The 27,693-nt window shown below is 47.0% G+C and overlaps 2 protein-coding genes and 1 long non-coding RNA gene across 9 annotated transcripts in view; 2 read left to right on the forward strand and 1 right to left on the reverse strand.

The window, feature by feature from the left end:
• Zc3h7a (zinc finger CCCH-type containing 7A) overlaps positions 1–17,287 on the forward strand; it is a 36,170-nt gene extending 18,883 nt beyond the window's left edge. For 3 of the 6 annotated variants that reach the window (XM_026380833.2, XM_026380832.2, XM_077802824.1), the window contains exons 8-23: positions 522–555; positions 743–1,026; positions 2,337–2,541; positions 3,530–3,594; positions 4,025–4,208; positions 5,397–5,558; positions 6,191–6,387; positions 6,983–7,083; positions 7,673–7,854; positions 8,189–8,265; positions 9,238–9,371; positions 9,772–9,877; positions 12,273–12,381; positions 13,978–14,111; positions 15,731–15,894; positions 16,373–17,287. In XM_026380833.2, coding sequence (XP_026236618.1) covers positions 522–555; positions 743–1,026; positions 2,337–2,541; positions 3,530–3,594; positions 4,025–4,208; positions 5,397–5,558; positions 6,191–6,387; positions 6,983–7,083; positions 7,673–7,854; positions 8,189–8,265; positions 9,238–9,371; positions 9,772–9,877; positions 12,273–12,381; positions 13,978–14,111; positions 15,731–15,894; positions 16,373–16,562 — 2,328 coding nt within the window. In that variant the 3' untranslated portion in view covers positions 16,563–17,287. The other 3 variants (XM_077802825.1, XM_026380835.2, XM_026380834.2) reach the window with 3 other exon arrangements.
• A 107-nt stretch (positions 17,288–17,394) lies between these two features.
• On the reverse strand, positions 17,395–23,192 carry LOC113176375 (uncharacterized). 2 transcript variants are annotated; one of them, XR_013344250.1, is made up of 3 exons: positions 22,364–23,192; positions 18,782–19,051; positions 17,395–17,628 (listed from the first exon to the last, which is right to left on the reverse strand). It is a non-coding gene; the product is annotated as an uncharacterized LOC113176375 (long non-coding RNA). The 2 variants fall into 2 exon arrangements; XR_003300062.2 differs by having other exon boundaries at positions 22,224–23,192.
• Positions 23,193–23,447: 255 nt separating this feature from the next.
• Positions 23,448–27,693, forward strand: part of Txndc11 (thioredoxin domain containing 11) — a 64,494-nt gene continuing 60,248 nt past the window's right edge. The window contains exon 1 of the mRNA XM_026380843.2: positions 23,448–23,810. Coding sequence (XP_026236628.2) covers positions 23,557–23,810 — 254 coding nt within the window. The 5' untranslated portion in view covers positions 23,448–23,556. The remainder of the gene's footprint in view (positions 23,811–27,693) is intronic.

Here is a 27,693-nt window from a genome sequence, read left to right on the forward strand (position 1 = left end):
GGAGTGGTGGCTAATTAGTCCCTTGCGTTCTACTAAATGTCCTTTGAAAAATGTTGGTCCATAAGTGGGGGCAGCTGGCTTGGTTATGCACCTGTAGAGTCAGAGACTCGTGCAGGAGGGTCCCTTGAGCTGAGACCCCCTGGGCAACATAGCAAGTGTTACAAGGTTTGGACATTCGTGTTCTCCCTGCCCACTGCCCGCAGTACTGGGGATTGACTCCTAGGACGCTCCACCACGGAGCTGTCCTCTGTCCAGCCCTTTTCATTCTCTATCTCGAGAGGCGGTCACTCTGAATCGCCAAGACTGGCCTCAAGCTCATGCTCCTTCTGCCTCGGCCTCCCAAGCAGCTGGGATGATAGGTGTGTGCCACCAATGACCGGCCTTACTTTTTACTTCTTGGATCTTACTTAGAAAGGAGTCAAATTTCTGTGCGAACATGCATTGCTCTTTTAGGATGAGTTGTAGAGATTGCTTGCTGTTGACGATCCTGAAACCATGATTCATTGTGCTTTAATTTCTAGGCTGTGAGCTATTCTGTGGAAGATATTGAGCCAGGTATGTGTTCCCATGTTGTCTTCCTGTGCTGAAGGGTGCTGGCTTTAACTGGACTTTGACCTGGCACTGTCAGATGACCTCTGTGTGTCATGTTTCACCCAGCTCTCGTGTTCTCTGTCACTGACTATTGACACCACTACTGTGTCAGTCTGGCAGAAGCGAGTGAGTACCTCTCCATCTGTTACAGATCTGGTGACTCCGAGGCAAGAAGCACTTCCCGCTGTTTCCCTACCTGCGCCCAGTTTTTCTCACGACATAGGAAGTGAGCTGGCCTCGGTTTCTGTCACGCCCCTAGCTTCTGTTTTGTCCCTGCAAGTGGAAGAGAACACTCTGCCCTCCTCAGTATTGGCAAATGGAGGGAAGATGCCTTTCACGATGCCCGAGGCTTTTCTGGATGATGGAGACATGGTCCTTGGAGATGAGATTGATGACTTGCTTGATTCTGCCCCAGAAACTAACGACACTGTTATGGTAAGTTCGGTGCTTTGCTTTACTTCCAAAGATGCGGTTACCAGTTGTTTAAATTGTCGTGTAACTGGGTAGATACTTTCATGTTCCAGACTGATCTATGATTTCTGACTTTGAATATTATTTTTGTCCTTCTTTGGTGGTAACTGGATAATTGGGTCATTTTTAAAACAAGAAAGTAACATGCTTCTAGTCACTAGCCAGTTTTTCTTGAAGGAACAGGTAAAATATGACATTCTGACTAAGAATAAACATTTGACATTTAAGGAAAAACAGTTTTATGGGTTAGGAACTTCTCATTGGCTTGAGGAAATTCTCTGTTAACCACATACCATTAAACAGAAGTCTGCGGACCGGCCCACTGCCTGTTTTGTGTGGCCACAAACTAGATTTAACATTTTAAAAGCCTAGAAGAATGGCAACCACCAACAACAAAAATTAGGTAAGACTGTTTCAGAGTCCTTAAGTTTTGTTGGAACGCAGCCACAGGCCCTCTTAGGTGTTGGCCGCAGCTGCTCCACACTGCCGTGGCTGAATCGAGGAGTTGGAATGGGGTCATGTGGTCTGCAGAGTCGAAACACCTAACATCCCGCCCTGCCCAGAAAAGGTTTCGGACCCCTTCCATAAAGTGCATCAACACCGAGGCCCGTGAGGGGAGAAGTTCAGAGCTGCTTTCTGGTGGATGGTGTCCCTGTGAGGTGGGCTGAGGAGAGATGCCTGTGAGTGTCCGGAAGCTCTGGGTTTGGCTCTCCACAGCTCTGTGGCCTTGGGCAAGGTACTTGGCATCTTGGTGCCCCAGCGCCCTGTTCAGTGGCAGTTACTGAGGTGCAGATCCCCAAGGGTCCTGAGCCTCCCCCTAGAAAGCATGTAGAACCCACTGTGGGGCACCGGGGGGCGCTTACCAATCACTGCTCTGAATTGGGAGGGGAGGTGGGAGCTCCAGTGGTCCCTGGGAGATTGTGAGTTCCACCCATGGAGAGATGGTCCCTGGGGTTTTCCAGCTCCCTTTCTGAATCCCCCTTCTTCCCAGCGCCTCCCATTCATCCGACCATTCCTCTTTAATGAAACAAATGATCAGGAGCAGGTGAGTGTGATAGTTGGGCTTATGCAATATTAGACTTCACACCTCAATCGTTTTTAAAAGTTGGATTTTAAAATGAAGTCTGTAGCTGAGTTCTTCCAGTGGATCTTCATTTTGATTGTGATGTAACGTGAGCGCCCTGTGGTGACCTGTTTGTATTTGGTGGTGTTGAGAGCAGGCCAGCTAAACTTACGGCAGACTTCTGAGCTTCCACCTCTCTCTTCTCCTGCAGCCGTCGGCCTTGGTCAGAGGACCGCTCCCGGCAGCCAGCCTCGCCCCCAGCTTGCCCTTCCCGGCGTCTCTGCTGGGGACCTTGCCCGTGGGTGCGAGGTATACGCCTCCACCCTCCTTTGCAGATTTGTATCCACCTTTGACCTCATCCTTAGAAGATTTTTGTTCTTCTTTAAATTCATTTTCAATAAGTGAATCCAAACGAGGTAAGACTCTAGACTCAATTTTAAACAATTGCAATTAATTTTCTAAAAATGAAAACTAGTATCTGGAATTATGTAACTAACTTTAGGCAATAGGTATCTGAAGTTTTTCCACGAGCCAACAATGTCAAGACGGAGCCTTAGTGTCGAGTTCACCTGGGTCTTAACAGTACCATTCCAAGCACTGGAGTAGAGGTGAGGGTGGACATGATGGTGGCCCTGGTCCCTACGTCAGAGCCTTTGTTAACCAGGATGTCCCCTGTTATGGGGTGAATGACTTTCAATGTATTCTTCAGCAAATCTGAAGGGTCCGAACGACAGATTGTCTTTTCTAAATCCTAAACTGGGAAAACACTAATTTAAGGTCTGTGTTTGGAATGGTAACAGTTAAACCTATTTTTGGCTTCATCTATTAAGCTCATTAAGCTGCACCTGGCTTGACTCCTGTTTCTGTAATCCCAGGTTTAATGCATGCTGTCAGCAGTAATGTCAAAAATCTACACATTTTTTTCTGAGACATTGTCACTTGGCTAAAATGGCCAGCCTCTAAATAACTGAAGTAAAGATTTACAGCTGAAGAGAGTGAAGTAGATGGGAGACAGACAGATGGAGAGGAGGTCGAGGAGCAGGCCAAGGGAAAAAACGGGCCTGAACCTGGCCCGGGTCTAACGCTGTGCTGAGCTTCTGCTTCCCGTCTTCAGAGGGGAGGCCCTTCCCCACTTTGAGTGATTTTCGTAGCCTTTTCACTGTAGGCCCTGCCTTGGATCATTTCTCCAAAGATGACTTTCCCTTTGACTCTGTGTGACTGAGGGTCATCTATGCCCTTGGTTTCCAGAAGGAAGGGAAACTCTGGAGCCCTCTTTGAGTGTCAGTGATGATAAGCAAGAGCTGGGGGACTGGGGCGGGAACCGGCGGAGGGAAGCCTGGCCAGTCAGGGTGGGTGTCACTGACTGGAGTGAAAAGGTCTGTTGAAGTCTTTTTATTATTTTAGATCTGCCCACCTCAACTTCTAGAGAGGGAACAACGCTTAACAACAGTAATTCTTCCCTTTCACTTGTAAGTGCACTTCCTCTTTTGTAATAAGTCGCTTAAATTGAAATAGGCCTTGTGCTTCAGTAACCGGTTGGTTGGAATGACATGAGGGTCTCCCTGGAATCTGTGTGTGCTGTGGGGCCTGGTGTGTCGCTCAGGACTGGATCTGTCCCTGCCAGTCAGTCACTGCGCAGATGGCCTCAGAGGCTCCTCGCAGCCTGAGCAGCGTGTGAGGTGTTGGTCCACAGACGCAGACACTGGAGGATGGCCAGCGGGGTGCCTGGAGGCCAGAGAGGAAGACGTAGATGGAGTCGGTTTTTAAAAAAGAAGGGTGTTGAGGACAGGGCAGTACTGCCCCGCCTTGCTCTTCAGATGACTCCAGCCTGTGGTAGTACAATGTATGCTGCTTGTTTGTTCTGTTTTTTTTTTTCTTTCTTTTTTTTTTTTTTTGCAGATGAATGGACCAAGTAGTTTATTTGCTTCTGAGAGTTTCCCGGGAATTTCGAGTCAGCCTAGAAATGACTTTGGAAACTTTTTTGGAAGTGCGATTGTGAAACCGTCAACAGTGGTACCAAGACATCCCCTGGAGGGGACCCACGAGCTGAGACAAGCTTGCCAGATCTGTTTTGTAAAATCAGGTCAGGATCAAACAAGTGGCAGAGAGCGTTCAAACTAATTCAGACGCTGTAGGTTGTCAGGAGCTCGTAAGCAGCTGTCAACAGCTCTGCCATGGTGGCCGCTGTTCGTCACCTGCTTTGATTCTCCTGAGGAGGCGGCAGGGACTGATGGCATTTGGAGTCTGATAGGAGGAGTCATGGCTCTGTTGAACATTTACCTGACCTAGAAACTTACTGAAGCTTTTTTTTTAAATTCATTTTTTACTTATAGGTGGACACAATACCTTTATTTTATTTTTATGTGGTGCTGAGGATCAAACTCAGGGCCCACACGTGCTAGGCAAGCACTTTACCTCTGAGCCACCACCCCAGCCCCCAATTGAAGCTTTTAGGAAATTCCTTGTATTCTAAGCATATGTGTAAAAACTTTGATAATTTTCAAATAAAGCAAAACTAGAAAAAAAGTATGTAACAGAGCAGTATGTGACCAGGTATGGTGGTGCACACTTGTAATTCCAGCTGCTCAGGAGGCTGAGGCAGGAGGATCGCAAGTTTCAGGCTAGCCTTCGCAACTTAGTTGAGGCCTTTAAAAACTAAAAGAACTGTTTAAAGTACTTCCTCTTGATTTTGCTTCAAAGCAAGTGATATAAAGAATTCTGGTCTGGACCCAACTTTATTTTCTTTCTTAGTTGTATATTTCCCCCCCAGTTCTGCAGATATATATATATTTTTTAAATTATTAATATATTTTTTAATATCTTTATTTTTATGTGATGCTGAGAATCGAACCCAGCGCCTCATGCATGCCAGGCGAGCTCGCTACCACTTGAGCCGCATCCCTAACCCCATTTCTGCAGATCTTAGTTGGCTTTATTTGAGATTCTAGAAACAGTCAACAATCTGGAACAAAAATGGTCCTTTGTAAAAAAAAAAAAAATAAGCCTTCAGAATGCCTCACCAAATTATTTCCCTGATAATTGATAAGGGAATGTTTTGGTTGGACTGATGGTGAGTAGAAGTTGTGTTGCCTGACAAACAGGAAAAAAATAAAACAAGGCAAAGTCTGCTTTGTAGCCTGTTTCTGTTTTGATGAAATTTGGAGGATAATGGAAATCACTGTTTATCGCTCAGGTCTGCTTACAAATTGACTGTAGAATGAGTTTTTTGCTTTCTGACGCATATCAGCAATCTTCTTTTTATCTCTTTCAGGCCCTAAGTTAATGGATTTCACTTACCATGCTAATATAGATCATAAATGTAAGAAAGATATTTTAATTGGTAGGATAAAGAATGTTGAAGATAAATCATGGAAAAAAATTCGTCCAAGACCAACAAAAACAAATTATGAAGGACCATATTATATATGTAAAGGTACATGTTGTAATTCTTGCATAACTATTTATAATTACTTAAGTACATTTACATAAGTAATAAACTGCTACGTTTATCCTAAGCACTCTGATATTGACTGTTAATAAAAATGTTTAGACTTACTAGCAGGATCCTTGGATTGAGAAGTGAGTATTTTTTCTATTGTTCTTACTGTTGTTGTTTTGAATCTTGTGTATATTTTAGAGCTGTTAATGGAAACAGGGCTTCAGCCACGTTTCAAACAAAAAACTCTGAAGCTTGAAGTTTTATCTACAGAGAATTGGAACACTGGGACAGGCTTTGAAAATGTCACTGTGTTTACGATGCTTTGGAGAGGAGTTGGTTTTCTTCACTTTTATCAAACCGCTTAGTCTGAATATACTTTGAATGTTCCTAAAATCATTTTTTAATCTCAGATGGAGTACTTGAAAATGTTGAGGAACTTTCCACTTTTGCAGTGGAATTCATTTAGGCTTGAAGACTTAGTCTTGTTCCTGAAGAGTAATACATGTAGGATTTCTTGAAGCCTCTACCAATTATTAAAAAGTCTCAAATGATGTGCTCAGTGTGACTGGCGCTCGCCAGCCTTGAGAGGGTTGCGTGGCTCAGTGTCTCCTGCCCTGTCCTTCCAGATGTGGCTGCGGAGGAGGAATGTAGATACTCGGGCCACTGCACGTTTGCCTACTGCCAAGAAGAGATAGATGTCTGGACCTTGGAGAGGAAGGGAGCCTTCAGCCGGGAGGCTTTCTTTGGTGGCAATGGGAAGATCAGCCTCACGGTGTTCAAACTTCTGCAGGAGCATCTTGGAGAATTCATATTCCTTTGTGAGGTGCTCTTCCAAGACTATTTTCTGCTCTGTAATTGGTGATGGCATTAGGGGTGGAGTGCAGGGGTGGAGCACCAGCCGGGCACGCACCAGGCCCTGGTTCCTTCCCCAGCACCACACACACGCACACTTGGGTGATGGCTTCTGACTTGCGGGGAGCTCAACAGATCCTGCCATGTGATACAGCACTCACTCAGAAAGTGGTAGCTTCTGGCAGGCATGGTGGTGCACACCTGTCATCCTAGTGGCTCAGGAGGCAGAGGCAGGAGGATCGCACGTTCAGAGCCAGCCTCAGCCTCAGCCTCAGCCACAGTGAGGTGCCAAGAAACTTGGTGAGACCCTGTCTCTACATAAAATACAAAACAGAGCTGGGGATGTGGCTCAGTGTTCGAGTGCCCCGAGTTCAATCTCCAGTACCCCCCTCCAAAAAAGAAGTGGTAGCTACTACTATCATCAGAGAGAATGATAGGAAGTCTTCACATTGGCTGTTAATTGGCAGAAGAATGGAATGCAAAAGTTTGTAAACTAAGGCAATATTCTGGGCACAAGATTCAGAGTCTGCATTTGTGTGATAATCCTCCTCCTCTCTCTTTTCCAGAAATGTTTTGATCATAAACCTAGAATGATAAGTAAAAGAAATAAAGATAATTCTACTGCTTGTTCTCACCCGGTTACAAAGCATGAATTTGAAGACAATAAGTACGTTGGTCATTCTAATTTTTGTAGTGAAAAACTAGATCCTTTTCATAGATCCAAAAAAACCAAAAGTTGTATGTGCCCAGCCATCCCCACTCCTTCCGTCATTCTGTCCTGTTTTCAGGCACAGTAACTCTTTTAAAATGTCTTTTAAGCTGGGCATGATGGAGCATGCGTGTACTCCCAGCAGGTTGGGAGGCTAAGGTAGGAGGATTGCAAGCTGAGGTCAGCCCCTGCAATTTAGCAAGACCCTGTCTCAATGAAAAGGCTAGGGATGTGGCTCAGTGGTTAGGTACTCACTGGGTTCAGTCCCTGGTACCAAAAAATACCCCAAAATGTCTTTTAGTAGATTTGACTAGGAATTAATTAATGATTTATTAAATTGATTCTTTAATATGGAAAATTATTATTGGGTCATATCTGTTTATGACTTGGACGTAGGTGTGTTTTGGTTTAAAATATGATTATATCCCCCCCATTAATCCAACAGTTGGATGTGGTGATGTGTATTTCTGATAAAGATCGGGACATTGTGTGTGCTGTGTAAAAACCACGACAGAACAATATCAAAGCATCACCGTTTTCTTCTTAGGTGCCTTGTCCACATTCTGCGAGAGACCACGGTAAAGTACTCCAAAATCCGATCTTTCCACGGTCAGTGTCAGCTGGACCTGTGTCGACACGAGGTCCGCTACGGCTGCTTAAGGGAAGACGAGTGCTTCTATGCCCACAGTCTCGTGGAACTGAAGGTCTGGATCATGCAGAACGAAACAGGTGGGTCTGTGTGCCTGAGGACTGTCCCCACCCCCCACTCGCGGGTGCTCCCTTGGTGTGGTCTGGAGCTTGCAGTTGCACACTCGCTGTGGTCTGGAGGGCTGTCTGTTCCGGGGGTGGGCTCCTATCGCCTGGATTTGGGAGGAGGATCCCTCGGGTGCACCTAGAGCTGAGTTTGTAAATTCCATCTTGAGGAAGAAGAATGTGCTTGTTCCTCTTGGTGACAGACCAGGCTGGCTGAGGCAACTGTGGGTTGAGGGTTCTCCAGGTCTGACTGGCCGGACGGGTGCTCGGCTGCTGTTTAGAATTTAAGGAAGGCTCGTCCCTTTCCCAGGTATTTCTCATGATGCTATTGCTCAGGAGTCTAAACGGTATTGGCGACATTTGGAAGCAAGTGTCCCTGGAGCCCAGGTATGTCCTCTGTGTCTTTTCCAGAGGTGTTGGTCTTTCTGAATAGCCTCCTGGACGTGGGTTGAGGGAGGGTGCCGATGACACGTACTGTCCAGTTATTTAATGTTCATTCTGTTGAGGAATTCTTTTGTTAAAAAACGATTTGCATTTTAGTTAATCATGAAAAAAGATCATGCCTGCCCATAATACCTGCCCACAGTGTGGGCTACTGTTTTCTCATTTAGTTTAATGGATGAAACAGTTGGGGTCTCCGGCTTTGGGGATTCTTGGAATGAAGGAGGTGGGTTTTATTTGTAGTTTTGCAGACCACCTGGCATAACTTGTTTACCCACTGTCTCCCCATTTAAAAATAGTTATTGTGCCTGAAAACAGGACAGAATGACGGAAGGAGTGGGGATGGCTGGGCACATATGACTTTTGGTTTGATTTGGATCTATGAAAAGGATCTAGTTTTTCACTACAAAAGTTAGAAAAAAAAGAAACAAAAACAATTCCGGGCATTTGATTCAAAGCTGGCATTTGTAGATCGAGGCTTGGCATCTGTAATTTGCTACTATCATGTTCTCTTACATAGGGGAGAAAAATCGGAGATTTTTTGGCGGCGGGGGGTAGGGGGACGGCTGGGGATTGAACCCAGGGGCACTTGACCACTGAGCCACATCCCCAGCCCATTTTGTATTTTACTTAGAGACAGGGTCTCACTGAGTTGCTTGGTACCTCCATTTTGCTGAGGCTGGCTTTGAACTTGCGATCCTCCTGCCTCAGCCTTCCGAGCCACTGGGATTTCAGGCGTGTGCCACTGTGTCTGGCTGATTTGGAGATTTGAATTATTAGAGCATATTGATAATGGTCAAGACACCAAGCCAGATAAAATAAAAATTTGTATACTATTATGAAAAAGATGTATGATGATTTGATATTTTGTTCTCAGAAAACTGATTTTTTTTTCAAATAATCTTTTTGTTGTTTAAGGTATTTGGCAATCAGATAATGCCTGGATCTCTTAATATGAGTATAAAATTTGTGTGTGCTCAGTGTCTGAGAAATGGTCAAGTCATTGAACCAGACAAAAACCGAAAATATTGTAGTGCAAAAGCTAGGCACTCGTAAGTATCTTGTGTGTGTGCGTGTGGAGGTGTGTGCCCTTGTGGTTACTGTTTCATGGGTATAAAATCTTTCACATGAGAATAAAGATAAAAAAAAGATGAACACTTTGAAGAAAGGAGTGTATAACTATTTACAAAAGGGGAAGAGATTTTTAGCATTTCGTAGCTAAGAATCCAAATGTAGTACTTGTCCTGTACTTTATCAGTGATTTGTTGAGGATTCATAGGAAGGTTGGGAAACGTCCTCAGGAAGTGGAATTGTAGCCTCAGAGACATTTCTTTCAGAAGTGTTGAGGAGAAAGAGAGCATCTCTGGTCCTTCAGGTACACACTTCGCCTCTCTCTTTACGTGATGCCTGTTCCCAGTCTGTCTGTGTTTTTCTGAACTCCATGTTTCTTAGGTGGACCAAGGAGCGCCGGGCCATGAGAGTGATGTCTTTTGAACGTAAGAAGTGGATGAACATCCGTCCTCTCCCCACAAAGAAACAAATGCCTTTACAGTTTGATGTACATACGTAATTTTTAAGCCACTTTTTAAAAATTAGGCATTTCAAATCATTAGAAAGTAGTGATTCAGATTGGAACTCAAGCCCTTTAAACAGTGCTCATCAGTAGTAATGAAATTTAGCTGGGTCCTCTTTTGTTTTCCTTCCCCTTTAATATGTGTGTGATTCTGTAATGATTTTCATAATGACTAGAATTTTAGATTGCAATTGAGAAAAAGGTCATGAGCATAATTTAACTTGTTTTTCAAAGGAATTACTTTTGGGATGGAATGAGAAAATTCCATTTAATTTTGGTTCCTTGCATTTGATACCAAACCCAGGGCCTCCTGTGTTGTTACGAATGCTATCGATGAGTTTGCGAGGGATATAAGCTTACAGATACTCAGCCCTGTAGGGCCTTTGGAAGGCAGCCCAGAGGGACGTGTTCGGGGCCAGAGGAGCCCATTCCTCAGCACCCTTGGGTCGGAGCCGGCAGGCCAGTTCTGGCTGGGGCCGTGCTTCCCTGGGGCGAAGGCGTGTCCGTCTTGGCACACTGTAGGATCACATGGCCCGGGTCACGACTGTCCACGCAGACCACTTGCGATGTGTCTGGACTTTCCTCTTGACAAGAGAGGGCTCTGGAGAGTTCAGAGGTGTTTCACTGTGTGACCTAAGGGACAGAGGAAGGTGGGGCATTGACAGGAGGTGGAGTGTCTACCCCATGGAGGAAATATGGGGAGCACCTTCTGCTCAGGGAAGCGGGGCAGATGGATGTCAATGAACCATCTTCTCTGAATTGCCAGGAAGAGTGGAGGAAGAAGTCAGTAAATTTTTATGACCTTCCACACCTTTCAGTTTTGTAAAACTTACATCAGTAACCAGCTCAGTGCTTGCAGGGTGGTGGTCGGTGTGTGTGTCTGGAGTGGTTTGAGGCTCAGGCTTAATCGCTTTCATAGGAGGGGGACCAGGGTTTACTGGAGCCATATCTTGGGCTCTCAGATCATGTAGAGAATGCACGGATCAGGGACTTGGTTAAGCTGAGGACACCTGAGACCCATTCTAGTTCATGAGGCAGCTGCCTGGGACGGTTGATTCTTCTTCCCTCGCCCGTGGTCTGCTGCTGTGCTACCTGACGGGACTTGTTCCCTTTGCCTCTCTCGACCATACGAGGTATCGCTAGGGGCCCTTTTTCTGAAAGAAGAAATAATGCCCTGTGCAGGTGCACGGGTAGGGAGGGTGGTGAGGTGGAAGGAGAATGCGCTTCAGAGTCTGCCAGAAGGGCTCTCGGCAGGTTCTTCAGCCGCAGGGTGTCCCCGTGAGTGGGAACACGTAGGTCACAGGGAGGACGCAGTGGGTGGCGGTCGCCGACCCCCAGAGCGGTGCCTGGCCTCTCCTCGCTCCTCCTCGCTGAGCTCTCTCTCGTTCCCAGCAACCTATTGGGATTCCACGGGGAGAGAGTGTGACGAAGTGATCGCTGGGACCGCTCAGCTGTGGCTTCATGCAGAAGGTTTTCAGGGTGGTGTCCCTGACGCCGGTCCTCGGGAGGAGCAGTGTTGAGGGCTCCCTGCTTTCAGGGTGTTTCAAAAGCAGTTTTTCATGCCCCCGGAGCTGAGTCCATGGCAGCCCCTGGGGAGACACAGCAGGACTCGCTGTTGATCAGCTGTACCAGAGTGTCGGCTGTGTCCCGACAAGTTGGCTGCTGACACTTACAAAGGGACTCTTGGCAACCGAGGTTGGCTTGTCTCTGGAAGGTCAAGATTCTTAGGAAAGTCCACGTTCTGCTGATCACCATGACTTTATTTTCCTACTAGTACCACCCTGTTTTCTTTGCTAAATAAAAGTGCAGCTAGCCAGAGGAGGTACTGTTTGAGGGCCCTGTCACTCCATGGCCTGGTTGGTTCACTGATTGCCTTCAGATAATGTGTATCTAGTGAGTTGTGGCCAGTGTTAGCTACCAGCACTGGTTATCAGTGAGTTAAGTTTCTGAAGCGTCCCTGTCCTGGCCCTAGTCAGGGGAAGCAGGCTACCTTTTCTGGTCTCCGAGGCTGAGCTGTAGGTGGCCTGATGTAACACGGGGGAGAGGAGGAGCCACCAGAGAGGGCCCGAGGTTTTCATGGGATTAAATGTTCTGAGTCTGTTGGCATTTTCTTGTAAGAAAACGTTTTGTACTATAATCCTATACTTTATTTTCTTCCGGGAATTTCCTTTTTGAAAAATTTTGACGTAGAAATATTTACCATTAATGTCATCTCAAATATTTTGGGCTTATCATCAATTTGCATAGAACCAAATTGATTTTTAAGTTTTATTGTGAAGCATTAGCACCAATAATAAGACTTATTTTGCTTAAGTTAAAAATCAGTTTTACTAAGTGTGCTCTGACTGACAGCCTGTTTATGTGTCGATTTTTCACACAGCTGTGCAACCACATTGCTTCTGGGAAAAAATGCCAGTATGTTGGGAACTGCTCCTTTGCTCACAGTCCTGAGGAGCGAGAGGTGTGGACGTACATGAAGGAGAACGGGAGTAAGTGGGTGTTCTCGCTGCGTCCTTGACCTGCACTCTAGCTCACCCACAAATGCCTTTTTTTTTTTTTTTTTATAAAAACACCAGCAGAAAGCAGTTTGCATTCTACACAGTTGTACCCTGGTGGTGACAGTGACAGTGACCTCAGCCTCAGGGGAGCAGAGTCTGAGTGCCAGCACGCTCCGTTAGGTCAGGTTTGGATGGGAATGTGGAGGTCTGCATCGTTTCATCTAAGAAACGTGTTCCCCAGAAGTGGTCTAGGGAAGCTGGGTCCTTCCGTAGCTTCTTAAACCAGGTGGTCTGCTCCTGGGCACCTGTCGCCCAGCCTCCCTCCCTCCCTCCCTCTGGAGCAGCCAGGCAGACAGGAGGGCTCCACAGGAAGTCAAGACCCAAAGAGAAAGCTTTCACCTTGGTCAGATTTTAAGTTCATCTTGGAGCCTTTGAGAGGAGCCACAGACCACCTTTTCCTTCTGACCATAAACTGTCTTGCTACAGGGAACATTGTTCTTTAATCTTAAATATACTGACCACAGTCTCTGGATGACAAGAATTAATTGGATTTAAGGCTGCCACCTGCTGTGTGACTTGTGTGGAAGTCCCTCTGGCTGTCTTGCTTGAGGACACACAGTCAGCCCTCCTAGGATCTTGCAGTGACTCTTGCTGCCGCTGCTCCTGAGAAGTTTCTCTATTTCTCTCTCCTCTTTCCTGATGATCCAGTATTAGAAACCCTGGAGGAGACAGGAAGCCAAGTGCAGATGAGATGCTCAGACCAGAGTGTTTAACACAGTGGTTCTGTAGGAGGACACAGCTGGCCCTTCAGCTTCCCTCCTTCTGGGGACAGGTGGCAGTGTCTGGAGACATTTTCATAGTGATAACGGAGGGCAGTGTGCTCCTGGCTTCTGGTGATTGGGCAGGGTCCGGCATCCCATAACGCACAGGACAGCTGCCGGCAGCAGAGATTCTCCAGCAGCGTGTCAGCAGTGGCGCGGCTGAGAGAGCCTGGTTTTAGCACTTGGCGGTGACGCCCACTACTACCTGTTCTTGCCACAGGATGCAGCTGGCAGCCACTGCCCAGGACCTGGTCACAGTGGTATTGTTGCAACTTGCTCCCCAGCACGTCAGTCCTCTTGACCTGCGGCCTGACTGACGGGCTCCCATCAGGGATGGGACCCTGGTCAGTGAAAAGTGGGGAGTGTATTAGCTCTGAGCCCCCGAGCCATGCTGGTGGCCTGACGTGGTTATGGCACTGAGGTGGGATGCCGGGTGGCGGTAAGCAGGGCCAAGGCTTTCTTGGCGGTGCCTTTATGGTGGTGTGAGTTTTAAACACTCCCAGGGTGTCTGGCCAATGCAGGGAACAGTGAATTAATATTGCAAACTAATGTTTGTGGCCTAATTGTCCTGAAATTGATTCTTACGCATGAGAATTTATTTGCTGCTCAGACTGGACCGTCTCCCCGTATCTAATACCGCCGGTCGCCCTCGGCCCTCTCGCCTTTGTTTTGAAAACCTGCTGGCTGACATAGAAAATGTGCATGATAACGCATGGGTTCAAATGGCTTTCCCTTGTTGCTGCTGAAATAATTCATCTTTCTTTAGTACAAGATATGGAGCAGTTTTATGAACTCTGGCTAAAGAGTCAAAAAAATGAAAAAAGTGATGATGTAGCCAGTCAGTCAAACAAGGAAAATGGAAAACAGATTCACATGCCGACAGATTATGCTGAGGTCACCGTAAGTACCGAGGGTCATTTCAGCCCAACTCGGCCTGCCAGTGGTTGAGAGGAGTTTTTTTCCTTTCCTACCTTTTTCAAAACCCGACTCCATTTCCTGTTGCCTGCCCTGCTCTGGGGCCCTCTTCTCTCCTCAGGAGTTTCCTGCCATTAGCTTAAGTCTCCTTGGGCTAGAACTTCCTCCTCTCAGTCCTTTTTCCTAATTGTGCGTCCCAGGCCTGTTCTTCTCCTGGCCCGCCTGGGACCCTGAGCAGATCAATGACCTCTCTCTAGTGGGGTCTTTGTGAGTCTTACTGAATCGTGATGAGCACGGACACTGATCCCAGGGGAGGCCACAGAAGGTGCCCAGGCCTCATTCCATCCTGATCTCCTGCAATCTGGCCTCTCTGCATCTGTGTGGAGACACCTGAATTACTGATGGTCTGTTTCTGTTTTGGTTTTCTTCTCTTTCTTTCTTTCTTTCTTTATTTCTTTCATTCTTTCTTTCTTTCTTTTGTTATTCTTTTAAAATATGCATGACAGTAGACTGTATACTGACATTTTATATTACATAGAGTGTGACTTCTCGTGCTGGTGGCTGTACATGATGTGGACTTACACTGGTCATGTAGTCATGTATGAACAGAGGAAAGTGATGTCCGATTCATTCTACTGTCGTTCCCATCCCTCGCCACCTCTTCCCCCTGTCCTCTGTTTTGGTTTTCTTTTAAAATTTTCAAAAAGTTAAAAGTAGCTCCCATAATGAATGGCTTGAGCCCACCTTGCCAGGTCAACCAGGGTCAACACTTATGTTTGCTTCTGCAAAGTAAACAGTGCTGCAGATCAAGTTGGAAGTCCATTTGGTCCCCTTCCCAGAGGAACCAGATGCTGTGTTTCTAGGCCGTGTTCACATATCATTGATCCATTTCTGCCTGTTGTGTAGCACACTCCCCTCCGTCGCACAGCGCCTGTGTTCTGCTTGCTCCTTGTTGGGCCTGGGCACCTCTCCATACTGGTGCAGTCAGGTCCACGTGCCCAGCCCACTGCAGGCCTCGTGTTTGGCCTGGTCTGGTATGTCTCCGCCAGGACACTTGGGAAATGACTAACCCCAACCCCTAGAGTTTGCACCTGTTGTAGCTTTTAAATTCCATGTGACAGTTCCCCCGAGGAGATCTGTCTGTACTTTCCTACCTCCTGGCACAAACCTGACCCGTAATCATGGCTCAGTTCATGCCCCCCAAAATGGGGCAGAGCTGCTGCTAGCCCTTCCGGAGTTGGTGTGCTCTGTCTCTCACATCCTCCCATCTTCCCCCGTGGTGCGGATTCCTCCCAGAATCCTTATTTGAACCTGCCTCTTGTCCTCCTGACAAACATCCGTGTTTGTTCAGCTTCTTGCTGGAGGCTTCCTGGGTGCCTAGCAGGAGTGGACGCCGCCTCTGCTCTCTGTGTGCTGGCTTGCCTCCTCCTGCTGCGGTCTCTTCCTTGTTCCTGCTTTCGACTCTGACTTTTGTGTTCTTACCCTGCTCCCTTAGAGTGGACCTGGGACTTAGAGCAGGTGGCATCGGGACCTCCCGGTTTCCCCGAGCAGTTTCAGGACACAGACAGCATCCCTGATGGCCACCTGTCTTTGCCACCCACTAGGTGGACTTTCACTGCTGGATGTGCGGGAAGAACTGTAACAGTGAGAAGCAGTGGCAGGGCCACATCTCTTCGGAGAAGCACAAAGAGAAGGTTTTCCACACTGAAGATGACCAGTACTGCTGGCAGCACCGCTTCCCCACAGGGTGTTTTAGTATTTGTGAGAGGTATGTAGGTCTGGACAGTTTTCCCTGTGGACGTTGCTGAACTCCTACAACTTCATGGAGATTATCAGGGGACAGAGTGTCTGGTGTGGCAGATACCCTCGCACCTGCTCAGGATCTGTGCTACCAGTGAGCTACACGTAACCCAGTTAGGAAGCTTAAGCCTAGGAAAATGAATCTTATGGGCATGTTATCTGTAGAGAAATCAGTACTTTAAACTATTGTGATGTATTCAATGAAAAGTACAGATCGGGGTTGGGGGTGGAGCTCGAGACAGGAGGCCCTGGCTTCCTGGCCATGGTAAGGTGCGTACTTAGAGGCCCACACCCTGGGCTCCATACCCAGCACCAGAACAAGTGAATAGAAACATTCCTGAGAGTTACATGCAGTTCATAAAGCTAGTGGAGTCTCTCTCTCCATGAATTGTGGCCTGGTTTTCCTAAATGCCTGTGACCCTTACCGAGCTGCCTCGTCCTCCCAGGTATATGAATGGTACCTGCACAGAAGGCAGCAGCTGTAAATTTGCTCATGGAAATGCTGAACTTCAAGAGTGGGAAGAAAGAAGACGCGCCCTCCAGATGAAGCTCAACAAAGCAAGAAAAGATCACTTAATTGCCCCAAATGATAATGACTTTGGAAAATATAGTTTTTTGTTTAAAGATTTAAACTAATATGCTGGCTTTTATGTAACCTAATCAGAGCATTGACCAGAAAAATTGAAAGTGTTCTGAGGCACGTAGCAGAGGAGCTGCAGATTTTCTGCTTGTATTGGCGTGTATCGTTCCTCCTGAGCAGCAACCCACAGTAGGTAGGAAAACGGGCTGTTTAACAGGTCCCGCCAGGCTCTCACGGAACCATTGGCATCAAATGGCGAAGTGACTGCTACCCGGGTGCCCTCTGTTGAACAGACTTTTGGATGAAGTGTGTTGGGAAGAGGATAAGGTTATGTCTAGGACGATTCTTTGAGTTGGTCCTGCAGATAAGAACCGTGACGGTAAGAGAATAAACACTGGTACTGGGATCAGAATACATGATGAATGAAGTTCTTTACATGTTTTAGCGGAATGAATTTGTTTAATATAATAAAGTTTGCTACTTATCTGTATGTAGGTTGCTAAAAAGGATTTTCTTAACTCAGATTTTAAGCCAAATAACCATTTAACACTAGTATATGTTAAATGGGGTATTTTTCTGTATTTGTATGTTTCACTATAATAAGGGAAGTGAGGATAATGTGCATTGAGACTATTTTGAAAAATAATCAGTTGAATCAAATTTTATTTCTTGGTCTTTTGCTGTTTAAATGATGATTTTGAAAGACTAAACTTGTACTGTTGGTATCGTGTAGTGTATGGACCAATATTGCCTGTAATAAAAAATTTTATATATAGATGAACTTTTTTTTTTTTTTTGGTGTGGTTCTTTCCCCACAAAGAATTGTTGAAACTGGGTATCAAAATCACAAGTTGGTTTAAAAAAGATATTTTAATTTAAGCAGTGAGTGACAGATTGCCACTTGGAGGCAGCTTTTCACATAGACCCTCTTCTCCGAGTCGGGCTGAGGCTTCTGGTGTGGAGTGATATGTGATCCTGGGGCCGTGCTGTTTGTTCAGGGGAGTCACTTAGCATGGAGGACGGCGACCAGCTGGTGGGACGCAGGCTGTGGGAGTCCACAGAGCACCCTCGACAGGCCCTGGCATTGCTGAAAGGGACCACCGAGGGCGTGGGCACAGTGGGCTGCCAGGGAACAGAAACAACGGCACTGGCCTAACGGGGAGCAGGACAGCGGGCCAGGGAGAAGAGCGCAGCGGGGCCGGGAGCAGGCGGCCACGGGAAGGGGCCAGCTGAGGACTTGAAAGGCAGGGTCTGTGGGGGACAAACCCTTGAACCCCTCAGGCAGAATGCCTTCCTCATGACAACCCTGAAGGTGGGCTGCTGGGGAGGAAGAGGGGCTTGGGCCCGCCTCCGGGGCTGAGCAGGAGGGTGGAAGTGGGGCAGTGGGCAGAACCAACAGTTCAGAGTAGGAGGAGCCCCCCGAGTCTCCCCAAGGTGTCGGGAGGGCCTCTGGTCTCCCTGGGTGGGAAGGCCCTGGAGACCAGTTCTGGGTTTATTTATTTAAAATTTTTCTTTCTTTATTTTTTTATGTGGTGCTGAGGATTGAACCCAAGGCCTCCCGTGTGAGGGGCAAGCACTCTGCCACTGAACTGCAACTCCAGCCCCTATTTATTTATTTTTAAATGGTAGATGGACACAATACCTTTATTTATTTTTATGTGGTGCTGAGGATAGAACCCAGTGCCTCATGTGGGAGGCAAGCACTCTACCACTGAGCCACAACCCCAGCCCGAGTCTGGATTTTACTTCTTATGCACACATGTCTATATTTTTGTGGTGCTGGGACAGAACCCAGGGCCTGGTGCCTGCTAGGCAAGCGCTCTACCACTGAGCTATACCCCCAGCCATCTTTTTTAAGAGATGGTCTCACTATGTTATCAAGGCTGGCCTCAAACTCTCAGGCTCAAGCAATCCTGCCTCAACCTTCTGAGTAACTGGTACTATCCGTGGGCACCACTGTTACTTCACAGATGCTTTAGAAGCAATCTTACCTACCAAATCCATCATCTGTTAGTGGTGATATTTCCTACAGAACAGAGTGCTAATCATGATTCTGCTCAGTCTCCCTAGTCTGATGGCCTTCAATGCATTTTTTTTCCTTTATGCTTTCTCCCAAACTCCTTTTGGCCTTTTTAATAATAATAATAGTAACAATAGTAATAATAATAAATGTATAAAACAGAGAATAGGAGATCTTAAAAGGTTGCCTCCGGTGCTGTCTCAGTTAAAGATGAAAACATCGGTCGCTCTAACCTTTGGGATCCACAGAACTTACTTGAAGTCCTACGGGTGGTGGAGACTTTTCCTCCCCTACTCCCCAGGTCTGTGCCCAGCTCTCCACCCTCTCAGCAGCTCTCTGTGCCCGGAACCATTCTTTCATGAATTCCACTTCTGCCTAAATCCGCCAGTTTCAGGCTCTGGTTTGCAGCGAAGATCACTGCTGTCACAGCCTTGGTCTCAGCATCAGGAAGTTAAGGTCAATTATTCTGTGGGAGATCTCACCCCCATCCTTCAAGTGTATGGCTCATTGGGCAAAGAAGGTGGCCTGAGGAGAACAAAGGAAAAGGAAAAGTGTGAGACCAAACTTCCAACTCCATAATGATGTCGGGACAGTGATATGTGTCTACTTGGACACGCTATCTCCATGGGGGGGGGGGTGTTGTAACAGCAAGTTATTCTTTCTTGGAGGGTACTGGGTATTGAACTTGGGGGCCACTCGACCACCAAGCCACATCCCCAGCCCTATTTTGTGTTTTATTTAGAGTCAGGGTCTCACTGAGTGGCTTAGCGCCTCGCTTTTTGCTGAGGCTGGCTTTGAATTCAGGATCCTCTTGTCTCAACCTCCCAAATTACAGGCATTCTCCACTGCACCCAGCTCAAATTATTCTTAAGATAAAACAAACTTCACCATTTTTAAGTATACAATTTAGAGATTTGATTTAAAAGTATATTCACGGGCTGAGGTTGTGGCTCAGTTGTAGAGCACTTGCCTAGCATGTGTGAGACACTGGGTTCGAGTCTCAGCACTGCATATACATAAATAAAATAAAAATCCATTGACAACTAAAAAATATTTTAAAAAAGTATATTCATGGTTCCCTGTCCCTCCCCCCGAAAAAAGTATATTCATGAGTTGGGGGTGTTGCTCGGTGGTAGGGTGGTAGAGCACTTGCCTAGCACGTGTGAGGCACTTGGCACCACATAAAAAAATAAAGTTTTTAAAAGAAGTATATTCGTAATGTTGTGCTAAAATCACCATAACCTATTTTAGAATGTTTTCATTGCCTCTCACCCTCCCACCCCGTCTCAGGCTGCGGCAGCCACTGACTTGCTTTCTGTCTCTGGAGTCTCCTGCATATTTCACATAAATGGAGTCAAATGTGTTCTTTCACGACTGGCTTCTACCATTTAGCACATTTTCAAGGTTCACTGTTTCTTCGTATGTATGAGTACATCATTTCATGGTTAAAAAAACCACTCCATTGTATATGGATAGGCCACATTTTGTTTATCCATTCATTAGCCAGAGGTGTGGACTGTTTCCACTTTTTGGATATTGTGAATATTCACATTGTTGTGCAAGTTCTTGTGTCCCCGTAGAATTTTATAAGCTGAGCTGGGTATGGTAGCAGATGCCTGTAATTCCAGGTACTTGAGAGGCTGAGGCAGAAGGACTACAAGTTCAATGCCAGACTGGACACTTGGTGAGACCCTGTCTCAAAAATAAGAGGGCCGGAGATGTAGCTTATTGGCCTAGCGCTTGCCTGGCAGGCATCAGGCCCTGGATTCAATCCGCAGGGGAAAAAAATTCTATTGTCTGCAATGAAGAGAGGCTGCAGGGGAATCCTCCCTCTGCCTACTACGCCCCCAGGGTCTGAGGTGTCCTGGGCAGGCAGGCTGCCTCCATTACCCTCATCTTTCCTGGGGCCACCTACCCTACCTGGGCTTTTTGAATAGAGTCTTTGATGTTGTGACTAAGTTTCAGGGAGCTACCTCAATGAAAAACTGAAGGAGGGCCCATTTCCTGGGCAGTTGGTGTACCCTGCAAACTTGAGCTGTCTGAGGAAATAAGAATCCAGGCTTCTTCGGAGTATTTGTTGCAAGGAACAAATGCAAATCTGTAGAAAGCCCATTCTAGGATCATGATACAAAGTCTCCATGAAACAGATAAGGACCCAGGCAGAGGGTTGGGCTTCCCTCCTACATTCCTGCTGTCCTGGACCATGTTAGGTACGCCCTGTTTTGTAAGTAAATGCTTGGAAGCTTTAAAACTGAATGGTCATTATTTCTCTCTAGTTTTTAGAAAGAATTGGTATCTATGGAAATATATACGTGTGTGTGTGTGTGTGTGTGTGTGTGTGTGTGTTTCTTCTCCCACCCTTTCCCAAATCCCACCAACTTGATCACTGAACGGCCATAAAAGCTCAGATGCTTCCTAATGTGGACAAGTTAGTGCCACTTGACCCCAAAGACTTATTCTGAAATTATAATTGTTTCAGAAGAACATTCTGGTTTCAGAGCAGTAGCTTAGGTTCTCAGAGAAGAGGAAAGGGCACACCCTTTTATTAATTCAGGGTGTTTCCTGGTCCTTACGACATTAGCCTGATTGTGTGTTCACAAGGAATTACAAGTCTCATGATATAAACCACAGGCAACAAAAGCACTTTGAACCTTATCAAGGCCTGTACAGATGCCAGATGGCTTATGGAACATAGAGCAGATTCTGTTCCAGCAACCTACAGTGAATGAGGCCCAGCAAGGAGACCATACTGGTTTTCTTTAGTAATATGCCACATAATGCAAATCTACAGAAAGAGAAATCAAGAGAACTAGAAATGGCAAATGTGAAGATTAATGAACTCCTCCAAAAATATATTCTTTCCTCTAAAGTTTTAAAAACAAGATTATATAAGAACAATATAACAGGATATGGTTGAGTTGTAACATATAGACAAAGTTAATAAGGGCCACAAAGGAGAGAGGAGTGGCTGGAGCCATCCTGGGGCAGTTCCTCTATCTTTCTGGAATTGTTAGTACAAATATGAAGTAGATACTGAAATATGTATACTGTAGTACTTAGCATCTGCTAAATATGAAATTTAAAAATTAGGGCTGGGGATGTGGCTCAAGCGGTAGCGCGCTCGCCTGGCATGCGTGCGGCCCAGGTTCGATCCTCAGCACCACATACCAACAAAGATGTTGTGTCCGCCGAGAATTTAAAAAAAAAAAAAATTAAAAAAAATTCTCTCTCTCTCTCCTCTCTCACTCTCTCTTAAAAAAAATTTAAAAATTAAAAATCATTAAAGGAATGAGTGGTATGCTAGAAAATAGCTATTAAAACAGTAAAGGAGAGACAAGACAGGCAAAGAGGAAAACAAATAACAAAATAACAGGTGTAAATGAGCCACAAACACCTTGGGCCTGGAAACTGGGCCCTGGTGGTTGACCATTAAATGTCTGGTCCATCTAGCAAGAATTCACTTTGCGTCTGTGGAAATGGAACGGGACAAGGAGGGACAGGATTTGCACTGAGGAACACAGCTGACCTGTGAAAGGCGTGTGTGTGGGGGCACACACTTTTCTTGCATAACATCATGCTGCCGTAATTCCCTCAGATTTTCTTTGATGAGCTATTGAATAATAATATTTATTAGTTATTGATATTGGAGGCCGTCTTGATCAGAGGCCTCTGTAGCTGCATGATCATGTAGACTTACCCCCAGTGTACTGTCCCTCCTCCTCAGGCAAAGTTTCTTCCTGTCATTCTGAAATCATGTGTCACCCTTTCCAACTTGAATTTTTTAATTCACAGATCTTACTTAGAAAAGATCTAACAGCTGAGGACAGTGGCACATGCCTGTGATTCCGGTTGGTCAGAGAAGGCTGAGGCAGGAGAATGGCCAAGTTGGAGGACAACCGGGGCAAAATAAAACAAAAAGGTCTGTACGTTGAGCTGGGTGCTTGCCTAGCCCGTGCCAGGCGCCGGGATTCAGTCCCCAGGATCTAACCCGCAGTCACTCAACACCACAAGCGCTGAGCCCACAGTGGGACCCGCACTCGCAACCCACCCGCCAGAATCCCCCAGCCCTCGGGAGCCCGAGATGGCGGGGCTTCGCCGGCTCCCTTGAGCTAGTTCCTCCTAAAACTTGTGTGTGTCCGTACAAAGAGCGACCGTGACAGTGGGGGCACAGGGTGGGCTGCTGGAGGGGCTTCCCGGTCAGGACGACCTTGGGGCCTGACCTCTCAGCGGTCGCCGGGTGACCCCGGTCACGTGACCTTTCCAGCTGGGGCTTTCCCCTCTGGAAGGTGAGGCCGGGAGAACAGACCCTCCCCACGGGGGCTCGGGCACTGGAGGGGACGGCGGCGGGAAACACCAGCCACCCAAGATGTACTGAGGCCCACGAGGCCTGGCACCTTCCAGGAGCCACCTGGTGCGATCTTGAGAGCAGGACTGCGATGGGCCCCCACTTTACAGAAGTGCGAGTCGAGGTGCAGAAGCTGAGACTGAGACCGCTCTCCTCCCACCCGTGTCCCTGCTCGCCTCGGCACGAATAAATGAGTGGCACGGAGTCTTCCACGTTCTTGGTGAGACAGGGGACCCGACGGCTGTACCGCCGGGGCTCTGAAAACCCAGCGTGACCCGCGGAACTGCACACGCGCACGCGTGCCGGCGGGTCCAACCGGACTGCCCCGGCAGGGGGTGGAGCCAGAGACGCCCGCGGAAGGCAGCGCCCGCGCAGACTCCGTGGGCGGGGGGACGCGGCCCGTGAGATGATGACGGGGCCTTGAGCGGCGCGCGCAGACTCCGTGGGTCCGAGGGGGCGTGGCCCCAGGGAGCGGGATGGCCGGGAGGAGCCCGGGTTCGCGCAGACTCGGTCAGCAGGGGGCGGAGCCGCGGGGCGGAGCGCCGCCGCGGCGCGGCTGACGTGGAGGCCCCGGGTTAGCGGGCGCGGCCGGCTGCGGGGTTGGGGAGCGGCTGGCCGGGCCGGGCCCCCGGGCCCGAGGCGGCGGCTGTGGCAGCGGTATAAAGCCGGCGACTGGGAGCATGTAATGTCGGAATGCGGAGGCCGCGGCGGCGGCGGCGGCAGCAGCAGCAGCGACGACGCCGAGGACGAGGGTGGCGGCGGCGGCGGCCCCGCGGGCTCCGGCTCCCCTGGCCCGGCCCCGGCCCCAGCGTCCTCGGCGGGCCGGCTCCGCCGCGGGCTGCGCAGCGCCTCCCTCATGGCGCGCCAGCGGCCAGAGCTGCTCTGCGGGGCCGTGGCGCTCGGCTGCGCGCTGCTCCTCGCCCTCAAGTTCACCTGCAGGTGAGGCGGCCGGGCCCCGGGTCCCCGGGTCCGCGGCCCAGCGCCCCTCGGCCGGGTGGGTCGGCCGTGCCAGGCCGGCTCAGGGCCTTCAGGCCGGGTCGGAGCGGCTCCATCTGGGGAAGCCGGTCCTGACCTGGCCCTCCCAGGCCTTCGGCCACGGCTCCCCCTGCCCGTGCCCGGCCAGCCCTAGGGTGAGATTTCCGGGTGCTGCCTGGAGCCCCTCCGTCCCGTTCCAGTGCCGGGGGAGGTGGGCCATGTTTCTGAGCTGCTCCTACTTTTAGGGTCTCTGAGGGTGCACCTGTCACTTCCGCTAGGGATAGCAGACCCTCGTTCCTCACCTGCTGCGTTTCCCTCGTGCAATCCAGGAGTCGTTCTCAGCCGTTTGAGAGCCCCAGGCTCTGGGGGATGGAGGCACCCTGGGGTGTAATGGTTATTTATTTATCCGTCAACAGTGAAGGCAAACCCCCTGCCCCTCTTACGTGGCTATTCCAGTGGATGGGACAGTCGATAAACAAGGAAACCATTTTAAAGAGCTTCAAGAAGTGCTGTGTAGGGAATAGAGAGGAGAGTGGGACAGAAATGCCTTCCTAAGGAATTGGAGGCTCACAAGAGGAGGAAGAGAGCTGAGGGAAGAGTGTCCAAGGTAAAGGAAACAGCAAACACAGTTTTGAGGCTGGACAAGCTTGTTGTTTTCCTAGGGTGCGGGGAGGATAGTGAGAGGGAGGAATGAAAGTTAATGTGCCTCTTCTCAGGGAAGTACAAAGATACAAAATTTATATTTCAGTTGTACTCTGGCCTCCCAGTTCCACAGTGTATCTAAAACCTCTTGCTGCTGATAATATCCTTTTGGCATTTCAGCCAAGAGGAGGATTTCAACAGCAGACTTTCTTTTTTTTTTTTTTTAAGTTTATATGGCCCCTGTTCCAAGAAGATATCACAGGATTAGATATTTTAGTGGAAAAATAACAAATTTGAATAACTGTCATAGAGCATTTGCCATGTGGCAGATATTGTACTACAATCAGGGTTTTTCCATCTCAGCACCATTGCAGGCAGTTTGGGGCCAGGTTATTCTTTGTTGCAAGGGGCTGTCCTGTGCATTCAAGAAGGTTTGTCTTTGGCCTATACCCACTAGGTGCTGGTAGCACATACCCCTAGATGTAAGAACTAAAAATGTCTCCAGACATTACTAAATGTCTCCTAGTGAACAGAAGTACCTGCTTGGTAACTAGTGTCCATATGAATGCATTTATTCATTTAACATATAATTGAGAGCATAGCATATAGCTCTTTTAAATTTTCAATTCCCCAAGATACTGTTATCTTTCCCAATTTATAGGTGAAAGTCAAGCCATGGTCATTATAAAACCTGCCTGAAATCAAACCCATCTATTAAATGACTGAGCTGGATTTGAATTCTTTAGAGTCTTAACCTTGCTCTTCATCATTGTCCTTCCCCAAGGAAAATATACTAAAGTATTTTACAAGGTAGAATTTTGCAAGTGGCATTTGGGTTCATATTAGGAAGAAAGGTCCCTCTTCCAAAAGTGTGGAGTTTCTTGTGTTTTTTTTTTTTTGTTTTTTTTTGTTTTTTTTTACTGGGGGTTGAACTCAGGGCCACTCAACCACTGAACCACATCCCCAGCCCTATTTTTAATTTTATTTAGAGACAGGGTCTCACTGAGTTGCCTAGTGTCTCATCATTGCTGAGGCTGGCTTTGAACTTGTGATCCTCCTGCCTCATCCTCCCAAGCTGATGGGATTACAGGCATGTGTCACTGCACCTGGCTATTTTTTTTTTTTTAACTTCAGTCTGTCTAGTTGTAGAAATGATGCTTTGTGTTTGTTTTGAGACAACATGGCTTGATAAGAAAGTTCTTTGAGATTTCAGGAAGAAGGAAGAGTATAAATCCAGTTTCTAGAGCTAACAATGAAATTCTGACCTTCGTCTGGTAATGACAGTGAGCTTGTCAATGAGTTTGTTTATTCGTCTTCTTTCTATGCTACTGGCAAATTTGGCAATCTGTTAATAGACTCAGATTATTTTTTTCCATCTTTTTTTGATGGAATGGTGTCATGTTACTATTTTATTGCCACACAACTGACTCTAGCATTTATGTCCCCTTTTCTTATTTTAAGATCTTTAATAAGGACAGAGGCTTAAGGGAGAATAAATGGAGTCTTTTGGGATCTTTAAAATTTTTTGTTATTATTTAATTATTCCTAGTAGCTCCAGACCTGAAATAAATGACTGCTCTCTTTAGTGTCTGTTACTGAGCTGAGTTCAAACTAGATAGTGGAAGGAAAAAAAAAAAACAGTTTTTTTTAGGTTGAGTCACAGCTAATAATTGTGGATCCCTGAGTATTTAATCTACCTGCATTTCTGTGCATTAAATCTCCATGACTTTATCCTGCTTGCTTTTACCTTGATTTGGAGGGTTGTTACTTCAAAGCTGCCTCTATTCTCCTTTGAAGGAGGTGTAGGGTATAAGTTCTATGTAAAAATTGAGTTTGCAGCGAGGCTTGGTGGTACACACCTGTATCCCAGTGATTTGGGAGGATGAGGCAGGAGGCTCACAAGTTCTAGGCAAGCTTGGCAATTTAGCAAGACCCTAAGCAACTTAGTGAGACCCTGTTTCAAAAAAAGGGTGTGTGTGGCTGGGGGTGTAATGCAGTTGTAAAGCACCCCTGGGTTTAATCCCCAGTTCCCACCACCAAAAAAAAAAATTGTAATTGCAATGGGCCTTTCTTGTTTACAACCAACTCTTCAAGTTTTTTTTGCACCTGAAATATTTCAGAGCTGTGAGACATCTTTGATCTGGTTTTGTTTTTGTTTCCCCAAGAAAAGGAAACAAATTCAAGAGAGAAATGGAAACTCATGAATGTTTTTGTTTGTTTGTTTGTTTGTTTTTGTACTGAGGATTGAATCCAGGGGTGCTCAATCACTGAGCCACATCCCCAGCCTTCTTATTTATATGTGTGTGTGTGTGTGTGTAATTTATTTTTAGAGACAGGTCTCACTGAGTTGCTAAGTGCCCCGCTAAATTGCTGAGGCTGGCTTTGAACTTGAATCCTCCTGCTTTAGCTTTCCAAGCCACTGGGATTACAGGCAGGGGCCATGGCCCTCAGCTTTATGAATGTTTCTGATAGAGCAGAGGCAAGTGTTTCTCTTTCCTGGCTAGTTTGTTTCTCTCTCTTTTTCTCTTTTTGCATTACTTGATATTAAACCCAGGGCCTTGCACATGCTAGGGAGGTGCTCTATTACTGAGCCACATGTACTGCAGCCATTTTTATTTCATTTTCAGACAGGATCTCACCAGGTTGTGCAGGGTGTCCTTGAATTTATGATCCTCCTGCCTCATCCTCCCAGGTAGCTGAGATTACAGGCATGTACCACCACACCTGGCTAATGTTTGCTTTTTGGTTGGTCTTGTATTTTATCTGGCTTGTTTACTTTAGGAACTCCTCTGAATCTGCAGAGCAAAAGTACTAACTTGTGATTCTCTTTTCTTGAGCTGTCAGATACCTATAATTTCCCACAGATTGCATTATTTCACACCTAAGATGCAATTTAAATGGTTAAAAAAAAAATTGCTCCAAATACCAGGATCTCTTGAGAATGTGTCAGTTTTCCCCATGCAACCTGTCCCTCTTCTTTGCATGGCTGTCTTGTCACTCAGTTTTCACCTTAGTTGGTACTACTCTGTCCACCACCCTATAGGTGGAGCCACTGTTTTCCTCTGTTACATCACCACATTATATTCTCTGCACAGCAGTGACAATTTTGTGTATTTTATTGTTAGTTGTTTGCATGTTTTGTGACTTGCCATCTTCCTCTGCTAGAAAGTTAGCTTCCTACTATACAGCCTGCTGGCTGCTGTGG

The sequence above is a fragment of the Urocitellus parryii genome, chromosome 9 (genome assembly GCF_045843805.1).
Source record: "Urocitellus parryii isolate mUroPar1 chromosome 9, mUroPar1.hap1, whole genome shotgun sequence".
Lineage (NCBI taxonomy): Eukaryota > Metazoa > Chordata > Mammalia > Rodentia > Sciuridae > Urocitellus > Urocitellus parryii.